This window comes from Narcine bancroftii, chromosome 5 (assembly GCF_036971445.1).
Source record: "Narcine bancroftii isolate sNarBan1 chromosome 5, sNarBan1.hap1, whole genome shotgun sequence".
In the NCBI taxonomy this organism is placed as follows: domain Eukaryota; kingdom Metazoa; phylum Chordata; class Chondrichthyes; order Torpediniformes; family Narcinidae; genus Narcine; species Narcine bancroftii.
Genome location: NC_091473.1, coordinates 171,764,504 through 171,779,515, shown reverse-complemented (window position 1 = coordinate 171,779,515; position 15,012 = coordinate 171,764,504). Strand labels below are relative to the sequence as shown.

The window sequence follows — 15,012 nt, the reverse complement described above, 5'->3', positions numbered from 1 at the left end:
AAAAAAATGCCCACAGAATTGGTCCAGTCATCTCAGAAATTGGACTGGATCATCTGACCTTCAAAATGGAGAAGCATTTGAGATCACTTTGAGAATCTCGTCCATTTATTGAGGGCACACAGAATTCTAGTGGAAGGTGTGCACCACTTTCCAAATTACCCACATCATCAAGTATTTCTAGCCCCACCCTGGTCTTGTCTACCACCTCAGAATTTACAGAACTAGGCGAAAACAAATAATCTGATTCTCTGAGAGGAAAGATGAAGTAGGAATACAAGCAAGAGAAATAGATTTCAAATTGCTTTAAAATATTTGTGATAGGGTGCCTGAAAAAAATCAACTGCTCTGTCAATAAAAGCATCCTATTCAATGTTTTCAATAATTTTCAATCTTTAAACCTAAAATATGTATTTGATGCAAATGGCATATTCGCACAGTACCTGTTTTAATCTACTTGCGTAAACATCGGTGTTGTAAAAGCAGACAATGAAAAGATGGGATCTGCAAAGTGTAGGCGAATCAATGTTCTCACTTGCTAGTTAATCTGCATCAAGAAAGAATATCCATTTAAATTGCACCTTTTACATCCTTGGGATGTGTCAAACCGATTCAAATCTTTTGATATTCTTGTAGTTAATTTTGTGCACTGCAAGGCAATTAACTAAATGTAGAAAATAAAGAGGGATGAGGGCAGGGGAAGGATGTGATGGGGAGCAGATCGGAGGAAGAGGGCATTTTAAAGCAATAGAAGTGGTAATGAATTATAAAAAAGAAAATTTAGAAATGCAAGCATCTCTGATTGCATTGCACTTTTAACCACAGACATTTTTTAAAAAAGTTTCGTGTCACATCCTGCCCAACAGCTACAACCAGTGACTAGATGTTTACTTGGATGCCTGTTGAATGGGAAGGGTTGAGAAAGGCAGGACAGATCTGAGAGATGACAGGTCACTGCTGGTCTCTCTGGTGGAGGGGGGGGGGCAGTGGGCTGGGGAAGCAAAGTGAGAGAGGAAAGGAGCAGGAAGTAGGTGATAGTGATCAGTTTCAAGGATAGAACTTTGAGGTTTACTGGGAGATTTTCTGCTGATGTTAGGATCATGGTGAGGTCATGACCTTAGCTCCATTCATTCCAATACTGATGTCATTGGGCCACTATCCTGGAATGTCAAATTAAAGAGCATGGCAGGAGTTCTTGTCCACACAAACCACCTTGGTTAAAGGCACCAGCTCATCATATTGTCAAGGACAATCAAAAATGAACTATAAATTCAGACAATGGCAGTAATACCTACATGAACAAATGGGGAAACAAATCTTTCCAGTCTACCTTCACCTGGACCAAAAAGCTTCAGGTTGTTCAACTTATTGGAGCAGGCACAGTAGATTTGCAAAATCCTCATGTGAGGAGTAACTTTCAAGTCCAGGTGGTTCCCTACTTGGAGAGCCAAGGTAGATAAGGTTGTCAAGAGAGGTTTTGACACATTGGCCTTCATGAATCAAAGTATAGAGTATAAGAGTCGGGATGCTATGGTGAAGTTTTTTAAGACATTGATGAGGCCAAATTTGAAATGTGTGTAGTTTTGGTCACCTAATTGCAGGAAAAATATCAATAAGATTGAAAGAGCGCAGAGAAAGTTTACAAGGATGTTGCTAGGATGTGGAGTGCTGAGTTATAGAAAAAGTTGAATAGGACTTTATTCTTTGGAGCATCAGAGTATTGAGGTTGAGGGAGACAAGAACAGAAAGATATGGGTTAAGGGTGAAAAGTGAACTGTTTAAGGGGAACATTAGAGGGAACTTCTTTGTTCGGAGGGCGGTGAGAGTGGGGAACAGGCTGCTAGCAGAGGCAGTGGATTATGGGTTTGATTTCACCATTTAAGAGAGAATTACCTAGGTGCATGAATGGGAGGAGTATAGAGGACAATGGTCTGGGTGCAAATCGATGGGAATAGAGTAAATAGGTTGGCACAGGCTGGATGTGCCAAAGGATCTGTTTCTGTGCTGTAACGTTCCATGGCTCTCTGGTTCGAGACACAAATATGCCAACATAATGGCAAATATTTTAACAAGGCAACAAATCATGAAACCCAGAATTATATGGAAACTGAATTCAATTTTACTATTAGATGGAAAAGTAACAGTTGGAATTGGCCACTTGCAATATACCCATAAACTTCTCCTCCCCACCAATTTTGAACAATGTACACTGGCCATGTAGTGGAAATGAATTTACCCTGTACAATTTCATAGCCTAATTAAAATGATGCATGATACTACTCAAGATTGAATGTTAATAATTTATGATATCGACAGGAAGGTACTCCCATATGAAGAGAGTTTATGTGTATTGGACAGGCAAAGAATTACATGCTTGGTTGAAATTCAGAGGTCACAAGTCGCATCTCCACATTTCCCATAATGTCGTCTTCTGTCAAGATCAAGGCAACTTCAGCATCAACTCAGTAGAACAGAACTGCAATTGGTAGTTATTTATAAAGATGCCTGGAAGTGAAAAGGCAAGGGGCTTGTGAATCGGAAGAGTATGTAGATTTTATTTTTAACAGTTTTAAAACACATTCTATACAGGTCATTTACTTTATAGACAATGTACACATTAATAATAATAGCTAAAATAAAATGTAAAAAGTGTTTCTGTTGTAATTTATAGTGCAGTGGAACTTACAAAATTGAATACAAAACATGAACTACGGTGCAAAGTATAGACGAGCTATCACTGATTTGTCCTTAATCAGCCAACAAATGTTCCCTTCTCCATGACACAGTAATAACAAGGGTACTTAGCAAGTTCAGAAGAAAGCTTTCTTTCCTTTGTATCACCTATTCCAGTTAATTGCACATTATGCCAAGTGAAAATTGATAAGACATTACAAAGAGATAAAATAACCTGTAATAGTAAGACAAAATGTCACTTGTGACAGGTTTTCTAAGTCGATAGTGTGGAGGCTACATAAATGATGGCAGGTTATTGTTAATTCAGAGAAATAATCTTCCTTTATCAACTTTTATAGAGACCATCATAGCTCTAGTTTTGCACTTTAGGTTGAATTACTAAAGTGTAGTTAATTCCATATACATTTTTGTTCAACAATATTTCTTTATTCTGGCTCACATGAACTGAATTAAAATAAATCATTGTTTATCTATATATATTTCTTAGTTTAATTCCTCTGCTCCTCCTGCAATGTAATTCGCATGAATTGAAAATTTACAATTTTCATCACAACATTTTTACCTTTATCAAAGTAAGGGAAATGAATTTAAACATTTTAAAAGTTCTCAGCTCCCTGCCTGCAAATTAAAAAATAAATCAATTATTCTGCAAGACTCTGACAATAAAGAATGCTTTTCTGAAAATAAGTTGAGGTTAATCAATAAAACCCAAATTAAAGGCTGTTTTTATTTGTTGGTGGCCCAAACCCAATATGAATTAGGTTGAAGCTTCCCAGACTTATTTTTGACATTGGACCAATGTAATCGACCGATGGAACTTCACACGATGCACGCAGAATTTAAGCAGTGTGTATCCAATGGGTTTAGTCACCACTCATCAACCAATCATTTGTTTTGCTATTTTTGTTGTTCCTCGTGCCATTAGCTTTTCTTTTCAGGAGGTTGGGAAACCCCGTCAATAACATCTACAAAAGCTAAACACTGTAAAACTGAAATAAAAACAGCAAATGCTGAAGATGAACAAAAAGGCTGTGGAGAGAAAATTAAATTAACACTTCAGGCCAATAATTCTTCCTCAAAAATCGCAGAAAATTAGATTTGCAACAGTTTTTAAAAAAATACCGAGAAGGGTGAAGCGAGGAGGTGGTGAAAGAAGAAAATAAATAAATCGACCTTGATAGAATGGAAGGAAGGAGAAATACCCAAATAAATGAAAAAAATGAAACAGTGGAGTCTACAAAATCAAGACCAGAGAAAGTGAGATGGAGAATTAAAGTGCAACAACAAAGTCTGCAGGCGCTGCGATTGCAGTTAATAAACAAAAGTGCTGCAGAAACTCAGCAGGGCAACATCTTTATGTAGCAAAGATACATAACCAATGTTTCAGGTCTGATTTCTTTATCAAGATATCAGTGAAAAACAGGCAGGCACCTGAATAAAAAAGGTGGATGAGGGGGTGGGGAGGAGAGAAGAAGGGGCAGGGAAAGGAGCACAGGTCAACAGCCAAAAGGCTAGAGATGGACATGGATAGGAGGGGAGGAGAGAAAAGCTGAGAATTGGTGGGGACACTCTGTGTATGCAAAGTTGGAGGAAAGTGGGGGGGGGGGGGGAAGAAGAGACAGACAGACAGACACGGGTGGGAAGGGGGTGGGGGGTAGGTGACTGACAGAGACCAGAAGTCAATGTTGATGTTATCTGGTTGAAGGGTGCCAAATGGAATAGAGGCATTGTTCCTCCTATTTGTAGGTGATCTCAATTTGGCAGTGCATAAGACCATGGACCAACATTTTTTGGCATGGGAATGGGGAAGGGAATTCAAATTTGTGAGCAAGTGGATTGAATGAAGCTGGTTTACGAAGTGATCATTTACCATGCATTTATTCTTTTTAGCTTTAGAGATAGGATTATGAACAGTGAGCATTGTTCTTTTAAATTGAAAGTAGAAGAAAATCGCTGCTTCACCTGGAAAGGTTTGAATCCTGGAATGTGGGAAAGGAAGCAGTGAAAAGGTTGGTATCTTCTTTGTTTGCCTGGGAAGGGCATTGGCGACAAAGATTTTGGGAGGCGGCCCAGTGCATCAGAGAAGGAACAGCTTCATCAGAGGGGTGGAGAGGATGCGTTAACTGGTGGCAGCAAACTGGAGGTGTGAAAGTGTGGATAATTGTTGGTGGTGTTGGGATGGAAGGTGATCTTCTGTGATGAAGGGGGTTGCGAGCAGAAGTGTGTGAAAAGGGATCAGCAAGGTTAAAGACATTGCCTTCAGAATGGGCAGGAATCTCCATATGCAGAGAAAGGAAAACAGAGTTCTTTGAAGAAATGAAATAAGAGAATAGCTAATTATGAAAGTGGCTGGAATTATGAAGGACATTACTCAGCAATATATCCCTGAAAAGGAAGGGAACTGCAGGTCAGAGATGGACCAAGGATAAAGTTTGACCTGGAAGCAAAATTTATGAAACTTTCTCGTGATGCTAGAACAGGAAATGGCAACTTCAGCAGACCAGTTGATGTCACAAAGACAGTGGTTAGAAGCATTTTTATTTTATTATATCACAATTCCCTTGTCCCTAGAGCCACAAGAACTACTTTATAACATAAATACCTTATTTTGTTAAGAAACTATAAAGGATTTTTCAATGAAATTTTCACTTGTTTAGAGACTTTGAAAAAGCAAATTTGTCTTGAGTCTAAAATGTTTCAAATATCAATGCAATACACATTTCAGCTTTAAAACTGTTAAAAAAGGTTGAGATGATTAATATATATTTCCATGTCTTTTACTAAAAGCTTCAGACTTCTGTTTTAAAATTGAAAGATGTATTTATCAAAAACGCAAAGTATCCATGAAAATCCATATACAAGATATTGTGAGGCTCAAAAGGTGCACTGTCGGCTGGAACCTGTTTCATTTTATTCCTGAGGTTCACTGTTTATTTTAACTGCAGCCTTCCTCGCCCAGTGTTTAATTCACTGATATAAATTTCTTTGAGAGCTTATTTTCTACAACATAGACATCAGTGTAGCTGATGGATTTAGAAGTGCAGCATGAAAAAAATGCCATAATGTTAAAATGACATGTTAAAATTAAAATAGTTAACACATCTGCGACTAAAATGAAGTAAACTCTAATGTTTAACTAATCCTATACAGAAACTTTTTTTTTTAAAAATAAAGTTTAGAGATTAAAAAAAATGTCAGTAACGCTATAACTCTTCTAAACAAAGCAAAAAAAAAAGATGAATTTCATAAGGAACAACCTAATGATCTATATAAATTATAAACGTACAGTACATTGGAGGAAAAAGGAGAGATTGGATGGCAGTCGTATTGTACTACATGAAAGGCCAAAATTGCTTAACTTTGTTTCATTAATGATTTAGAGACAAAAAAAAACGACCCTCTAAGACCAGATTTTATGTAACAAATTCAGGAAAAAAGCAGACATCACAAGTAGTTGAAAAAATTAAAAAGTGTGTAAGAAATGTACAAATATAAAAAGCTACAAATATTAATAAATTACAGATAAGTCACATAGACTTAGACACATACACTTCACCATTTAAGACCAAAAATACTTCATATTGCATTAGAATGCAAAATTGGAAATAATAACCTCAAATAGAACAAAAGTGTAATCTTATTTACAAAGCTTCTCTTTTATACTTTTACTGATGTACCGTGACTACTTATTTTTGCAAGGCCACACAATGTTTTTGTTTTTCAGGCAATGCCTTTTATAAAAAATAAGTTCCATCATTATAAGGACTGAAAAGAAATACAATTTTATCAAAAAAGATGAAAATGTAAAAAAGATGCATCGAACCATGGGTACATAGAACTATAACTCAAAGGTACTTTGCAATAAAAATTAGTATTTTGACCATATTTACAGGATTTGTATATTATGAAAAAGCTCCTTGCATGTTTCTTTAAATTTGAAATGTGGAATTGCCTGAGAAACAAACTTATAGAAACAGTATCCATTTACTCAGTAGTCCATTACTGAACTCTGTAGCACTCTTCCCCATAAATATAGGCAGCCGTTTTTAAAATTTGGATTTAGATATTCTTTAAAAAGTGTTTTTTTTCCCCATATCCATTCATTCTTTCACCATCTGTCATTTAATGCGAGAGAATGTTTCAGCAAAAGATTCAGTCAGATTACAAGGACAACTGTAGCTTCTTTGATGGACGTTAAAAACTGTACCACTGACAAAACTTGCCAAATTGAATATTGAGCTAGAGACCAATCGGAGATAATCTCTCAAAGAGCCACGCCAACACTGTACTCCCACTGCAAAAGGACTGCAAAATCATTTTAAATGGATACTGTTTCTAACCTGGAATGATCCTAAATGTATTAACTTTATGTCACACATTAGTGTCTGGCCAATACATTTAAATGAAAATATTTTTCATTCCTAACTTTACAGAAGAAGCTTTCCATTCCTATGTATTTTTAGTATCTTCCCAAGCCTCTGTTTAGCTGTTGCCATACCCTTCTTTAATCGCTTTCCTGAAAAAATAATAAGTATAAAATTAATAATTTTTAAATATTAACATGTCTTAACATGAAGCTTTATTTCACATCTACCACCTATTATGGAAAATTACAGATGAATTCAAAAGAGGGAGGCTTTATAGATTGGTACAGCCTGAAGAGTCGTTTATTAAACCATAGAAAAATCAGAATTGTTTGAAACTGTCTGATTGGGGCGGATTCATAGACAGAAGTTAAAGTCAATGAGTGGAAGTGGAGCATATGGAAGGAGGCTGTTGTTCAATATGATGGCATCGAGCAGGTATAATTGGGACAACGTTCATTTCTGCGTACAAGGCCCGTGAACATTGTGCTCAATGCATCAAAGCAGGCCAAAACTGAGGGGCTGAAGTCTCTTTTCACGTTACCTGGGCCACTGCTGACAAATCTACTGCCTCTGCCAGCCACTTGCCATTTTATTACATCACTTCTGCTCACCATCACCAACAGCTCTCCAGAGCCAAGCCCTCCTTCATCATGTCTCCAACTCACAAAGGCCTCTCGTTGCAAACCCCCTCCATTATGGCCTGCTGACTATCCCTGGCTGTCCCACCTAATCTTCGCTTCCACAGCACTCCCACCCCATCCATGTCTCCAATCCCCCATCAAATTCTCGATGATTTGACCAACACCCCAATAGATTCCTGCTCAATATTCCCTATTGTGGGGAGTAGATTTAGGATTGAACTGAGAAGGAACTGCTTTTCTCCCAGAAGGTTTCACACCACCAGGTTCAGGAACAGCTGCCACCCTTCCACCATCTGAATCCTCCAAAACAAACTCAATCAGGATTCTTACTTTTGCACGTTATAAGTGGTTTAGAAATTCTCTCTGTATGGCACAATTTGTTGACATTTCATTATCTGTTTACAGTTGTTTATTTGCTTACATGCGCACATTGTGTACAGTTTTTTTTGGCAGTACCAAGAAGGGGTCATTCTTCCTGTCTGCAGGAAAAATAATCTGAATCATGCATGAACTCTGACAATTAATACGAAATCTCATCTAATCTAACCTGTGAATTCTCTGCCCAAGGAATCAACAGAAGCTGCTTCATTAAATATCTATAGTTTGATTTTTCAGACAGTGAGGGAATTAAGAATTATGGAGAAAAGGCAAGAAGGTGGAGTTGAGTTCACTGCCAGAGCAGTGAACTGTGGAGTGAGCTTGACAGACCAGATGGCCTACGCATGCTCCTAATTTTTCTTTTGTTCTGATAATTATAGCTTCATCCTATCCCCAACCCTCATGCTCTCATCCAATCATAAGAAATGGGAGCAGAAGTAGGCCATATGGTCCTTGGCGTGCTCTGCCATTTCATCCATAAGCTGATCCATTCTCCCATTCAGCCCCACTCCCTTGTTTTTTTAATTTAATTTATTTTTTAGATTTCAACCTACAGCATGGTAACAGGTCATTTCGGCCCACGAGCTCGTGCCGCCCAATTAACCTACATCCCCAGTAGGTTTAGAACATACCCTCTTAACCTTTGATACCCTGACTCTTCAAACACCTATCAATCTCTAACTTAAATATACCCAACAACTTGGCATTCCCAGCTGCCCATGGTAGTGAATTCCAGAGGTCCACCTCTCTAAGGCTAAATGTTTTAAATGGGTGCCGTTCAATCCTGAATTTGTGCCCTCTTTTCCTGGACACCCCTACCATGGGAAACAACTTTGCCACATCTACTCTGTCCGGGCCTTTCATCATTCAAAGTGTGTCTATGGGATTACCTCTCATTCTTCTGAACTCCAAGGAGTAAAGTCCAAGAGTCATCAAACGTTCCTCACATATTAATCCTTTCATTCCGGGAATCATTCTTGTGAATCTTCTTTGAACCTTCCTCAATGCCAGTACATAATTTCTTAAATAAGGTGCCCAAATCTGTACCCCATAACTCCAGGTGAGGACTCACCAGTACTTATAAAGCCTCAACATCACATATCTGCACTTGTATCCTATTCCTCTAGATATGAATGCCAACACTGCATTCGCCTTTTCACCATCGACTCATTCCAGAGGTTATCCTGCACGAGGACTCCCGAGTCCCTTTGCACCACCAAATTTTGAATTTTCTCCCCATCCAAAAAATGGTCTGCTCTTTTATTCCTTCTAGCAATTTCATGACCATACACTTTCCAATATTATATTTCAATTGCTAATTCTCCTTATCTATCCAAGTCTCTCTGCAGCATTTCCGTTTCTTCATCATTACTTGCTCCCCTCCACATTTCTTGGCATCATCTGCAATCGTAGCCACAAAGCCGTTTATTCTGCAATCAAAATTTACATACAATGTAAAAAGAAACGGCCCCAACACCGACCTCTGCTGAACTCGCTGGTATCCAGTAGGCAACCAGAATGGAATCCAGTCTTTATTTCATACTGATCAGCCAATGCTCTACCCATGCTAGTGTCGTTTCTGTAATTCCATGGGCTTTCATCTTGTTAAGCAACCTCATGTGTGGCACCATGTCAAAGGCCTTTTGAAAATCCAAATATACAACATTCACTGCATTTCCTTTGATGAACCTGCTTGCAGTTTCCTCAAAAAATTGCAGTAGGTTTGTCAGGCAAATCTTTCCCTGAAGGAAACCATGCTGACTTTGAACTATCTTGTCATGTACCACCATGTACTCTGTATCTTGACAATGACTCCATCAACTTCCCAACCACTGATGTTAGGCCAACAGGTCCATAATTTCCTTTCTGCTGCTTCCTACCCTTTTTAAATAGAGGAGTGAACTTTGCAATTTTCTAGTCTTCCAGAACCATGCCTGAATCTATTGATTTATGGAGTATCATTAATAATGCCTCCCTCTTTCAGAACCTGAGGGTGCATTCCATCTGGTCCAGGAGACTTACCTACCCTGAAATTCCTCAACTTATTCAACTTCCTTAGCACCTTCTCTCTGGAGATTGTGCCTGCACTCACTTCTCTTCCTTGACACCCTTGAAAGTCAGGTATACTGCCAAAATCTTCCATAGTGAAGACTCATGTAAAATACTCATTTGGTTCCTCTGCATTCTCCTGATCTCCCATTACAATTTCTCCAACATCATTTTCTATCAGTGCTTTATCTACTCTCACCTAATTTTTCCTCTTAATGTACTTAACGATTTTAGTATCCTTTTTGATATTATTTGCTACCTTCCTTTCAAAGTTAATCTTTTCCTTTCCAATGGCCTTGTTGGTTGCCTTCTGTAATCTTTTAAAATCTTCTCAGTCCTCTATCTTCCCACTCATTTTTGATTCCTTGTATTATGCTTTATGCTTTTACTTTTTTTGGAATATACCTGTCTTACTCCTTCCTTACTTCATCCAGAAACTCCAGCCATTGCTGGTTTGCCATCCAGTGTGGCTTTCTAATCAACTTTGGCCAGTTCCTCTCTCATACCTCAGTGGTCCCCTTTATTCCATTGGTATACTGACATCACTGATTTTAGTTCTCCATCTCAAACTGCAGGGCAAATTCTATCATATTATGATCACCATCTCTTAAAGGAGCTGAAGGTAAAGGTGCCCTTTCCAATCCTTTCTCTGGCCCCGATTTCCCAATCTGCTCCCAGATTTCCTCCAATTCTTATCCACAGGATGGCCAGGAACAGGAAATCAAGATTGCATATAGAAGCTTTTGATTAAGGGAGCACTGATGCTCCATAACTTCAGTGGGTGCCACCTACAAAGCCTATTGCAATTACAGGGTACGTTACTCTGGCAGCATCTCCAAAGTGCATAACATTAACTGCCAAGGACATCAGAAGCACAAGACTATCACATGGTCTAGTTCCCATGCAAGTGACATAAAACCTTAACTTGGTAAAATATCACTGGGTCGGAATCCTAGAATTCTCTACCCAACAACACTGTGATTGCCCTGCCATCAAGAAGATTGAAGAATTCAGGAAAGGTGGTTCACCTTCACTTCAAGGGCAATTAGGAATGGCTGATCAATGCTCAACTTACTAGTGTTGCCATGATCTTGAAAAATAAGATGAAATAATGAGTGAATTTTGTGCAACTCATAGCAAGTTCTCAATATTCTGTCATTTTTCCCCCCCCATTGTAATTGGATTGCATATTGCACAAAAATGCATTTGTAATTTGCAAAATAGGTTGGCTCTTCAGTGGATTTCTGCTTCATCTGTTAACTGTAGACTGCTTCACTATGGATTCAGATTGACTTGCATTTGCATGACCATTTTGTTGTCCTCAAGGGAAAAGGGGAGAAAACGACACTGTGTATATTCAAGTGGGAAATGTTTTTGTGTACTTTGGTCAGTATGGTTCATAGTGTGAAAAAAAAAATTAAAATTACAGATATCAATTGGAAATTAATTTGGGACAAGCGTCATACTATTTAATCAAAATTTTGTGTGTCTGAACAGTATTCTTTGGTTTTCAGAACCTGGCCATTATTGGCAAGGCACCATTTATTGTCCATCTCTAACTTCCCACGGAAATATAGTGGTGCAAAAAGGGGGGGGGGGGGAATTATTTCTACATTATTTACCTGATAATTTAAGCTACATGCATTCTCCAGAAATGATAGCACCGTTCCCCTACCAACTGAAGAACCTTAATCTCCTAAAGTTGCAAAGACAATTAACAAAAAAATAATGCAACAGAAAAAATTTGAAAATTTGTTTGTTTTTCCACCAGATTATCTTAATTTCAAAATAACTACAGCTGCTTCAAAAAAGTGCAGGGAACAAAGTATACTGGGTGCTCGGCAGCAAAACTCAGCTTTGAGCTTGAACTGCCTGCTCATTGGAGAGATGAATACGAGTCCAGCACCGGTGGAATTTCTTTGGTTAAAAGGCTACTACATTTTCAAGGATGAGATTCCAGGCCGTCCTTGACGAGGTCAGCCGATGAGGGAATAAAGATTAATTATTAAGTGGCAGGATGGGCTCAAAGACTGAATCGCCAACAATGGTAGATCTCTTGTATCTACTTTTTTTCTGTGGACACAATCCAAACCAGCCTGATTCTATTGGTGTTCAGATGTGGGAGGTCCTGTAAACATGGTGGCTCCGTTTTCCACCTGCCACACAAGTGCAGTAATCCTACAATGTTTGTCAGCCAATTTCACCAATAATTCCTCTGGTTATTGTCTGTTCACTGTCCGCTGTTGCTTATCTCAGCCTAAGCTGTTCCCTTAAACTCTTGAAATTAAATAATGTTTTTATAGATTATGACTTCTCCCATTAACGTGTGCTATACTAAGGTACCTGCATGGCTATCAGTCTTAATTTCAGTCGAAGCACTTTCCAGAGGGATTTTGATTGATTCATCTGGTAACACTTTCCTTTTGGTATACTTTCTCTTCTGTACTTTCTGTTGTTCCTACAAATAAAATGTTATTAACATGAAATAAATGTTTGTGAAAATGTGTATCTTTATTCATCTGATAATTAATAATGTATAAAATTTTAATTGATACAACTTGATATAATATCCCATGCAGCAAGATCTCTTGTTTGCTGTAATTCTGAGAAGAGCGTCAAAGTCCCATGACTTATATCACCCAGAGTGATTAGGGCAGCTGGCAAATGTGAATGCCGTCAGCAGCAAGGCCCTTCAAGTCACACACAATTATGTCTTGTAGATACACTACCACTCCCTCATCAGGGAGAAAAGGTTCCTTGCTTGGGGGCTGTCCATCCATGGGTTGGACCAGTTGGACAAGGATCACAAGGTTGGAGGAGACAGACCCAAGGAAAGTACTTCGGTCATATTCCCAGCAGAGCACAGGAAACTGCTCACGGGCCTCATAGAAAACCATCTTCTCAGGCCCTTGGAAAACCTGGAAAGTCATGAGTGGAAAACCTGGAAGTGGCACCTAAATATCCATTCAATGCCACTGGGCGTTAATCTGCAGGTTAGTGTCCTCCATATATTATGCAACAGATACTTAGAGGATCCCAGTATAAAAATGAGTGGGTTAGATTTAAAAATGAAAATGGATTATGTTGTGTACAAAAACATGGCACAGTGTTATCCAATTCTGAGACAGAATTTATCTTGGCAATTTATAATATGACATTTTCAAAGGTATATATTCAACATGCATGATATAATTTGTATTTGAAATTCTGAACAAACTATTGGATGCCTGTGACCAGATGCACGCAATAATATCTATCCATGAAGACCATTTAAAGACTCTGTTCAGCATCTCACCTGTTGAGATAATCTTGCAGCAGCTGCTGCTAATCCAGTTTCTATCGAGGCAACTCTTGCCCCTTCTCGTGTTGGTCTGTCATGCCTCGGGACAGATGGCGTAACTCTGGCTAAATAAATACATATTGATTTGTAATTGTTTCATGGTGAATAAGGGACATTAAGCTATTTATAATTGTAAGTTCATTTGTCTAATTTAGATAATAAGAGCAATGTTTTTCCCCCAGAGTATGTGCTTAATTGAGTTTTGTTTATTGAATAGGAGCTTCATGATCCTTAAAAGTTTTCTCACTCATATTAAGATGAATTGAATTGATCTCTGTTAATGAGATGAATCCATAAAACAATTTTAAAATGCATATCTGTACCATATATTTCGAGTCATATATTTGGTTTGGTGTATTGAAATATGATTAAAAATCACCTAAAAGCCCTTGAAATTTGGGGGGGGGAATATATATATTACAAGAAAATAATATGAAAAAGGCTAAAACAGCAGAAAACCTCTCAAATTGAAAATACAAATATTCAAGTCTTCATGAGTCATTTTTGTTTGGAGGTCGAGAGAACAATCAGTTCAGATGGGGAAATTCTCCTTAATAAATCCGCTCCGTGAATCAGTAGCTTCATCGCAAGTCAAGTTTATTGCCATGATTGAACGAAGCCAACGTGACCAAACAGCATCCTCCGGTCCTCAGTGCAAAACACAGACATACAACCAGACATAACGCATACAGACAAACAACACATATTCAGGACAGGTATTCAGCTATACAAATAAATAAAGATATTGTTCAATGAATATGGATGGTCAGTGTGAGAAGTTCCTTTGGTCGTTCAGCATTCTCACTGCTCACAGGAAGAAGCAGCTTCTCAGTCTGGTGGCACTGGCTCTGATACTCCTCTATCTCTTCCCCGATGGAAGCAGCTGAAAGATGCTATGCAGGGTGGAAGGGGTCCTCAATGATTTTGCGCGCCTTCTTCAGACAACGACCCCGGACGATCACGTCAATGAGAGGGACGTAGAGTCCAGTGATCCCCTCTGCCACTCTTATGGTCCTGTGGATTGACCTCTGATCCACTTCTAGGCTGCAACCGTACCACACAGTGATGCAACCGGCCAGGATGCTCTTGATAGAGCTCCTGTAGAAGGTTGACATAACGGTGGCAAGTAGCCTTGCCCGCTCCAGACTTCTCAGGTAGTGCAGTCACTGTTACACCCTCCTGACAAGTGAGACAATGTTGTGTGTCCACACTAGGTAAGTGAACTCTAAGGAACTTGGTGCCCTCCACTCTCTCTACTACAGAGTTGTTGATGGTGTAGGGGAAGGTAGTCATTCCTGGTCCTCCTGAAGTCCACGATTATCTTCTTGTCCTGACAGTTAAGGTGCACTTATTGAGATCTTCAATTGAGAGGCTCCTAGAATAGCATTGTAAAGTTTCCCTGTGAGATGCTAGGTGGTATAATTTTAAGAATGCGTCTAGAATATCAATCTATTGCACTTTCCCATGTGGACTAGTTAGATACTGATACTCAAACTACCATTTAACTACTCATTTGGAATCCCTCAGCTAATTTGTAAAGGGATAT

General features: G+C 38.7%; 1 protein-coding gene across 1 annotated transcript in view; it reads right to left on the bottom strand.

Moving 5' to 3' along the window:
* Nucleotides 1–2,531: 2,531 nt before the first annotated feature.
* The window catches only part of phf2 (PHD finger protein 2), a 156,040-nt gene continuing 143,559 nt past the window's right edge, over nucleotides 2,532–15,012 (bottom strand). Inside the window, 3 exon segments of the mRNA XM_069939768.1 lie at nucleotides 2,532–7,207; nucleotides 12,470–12,584; nucleotides 13,422–13,531. Coding sequence (XP_069795869.1) covers nucleotides 7,119–7,207; nucleotides 12,470–12,584; nucleotides 13,422–13,531 — 314 coding nt within the window. The 3' untranslated portion in view covers nucleotides 2,532–7,118.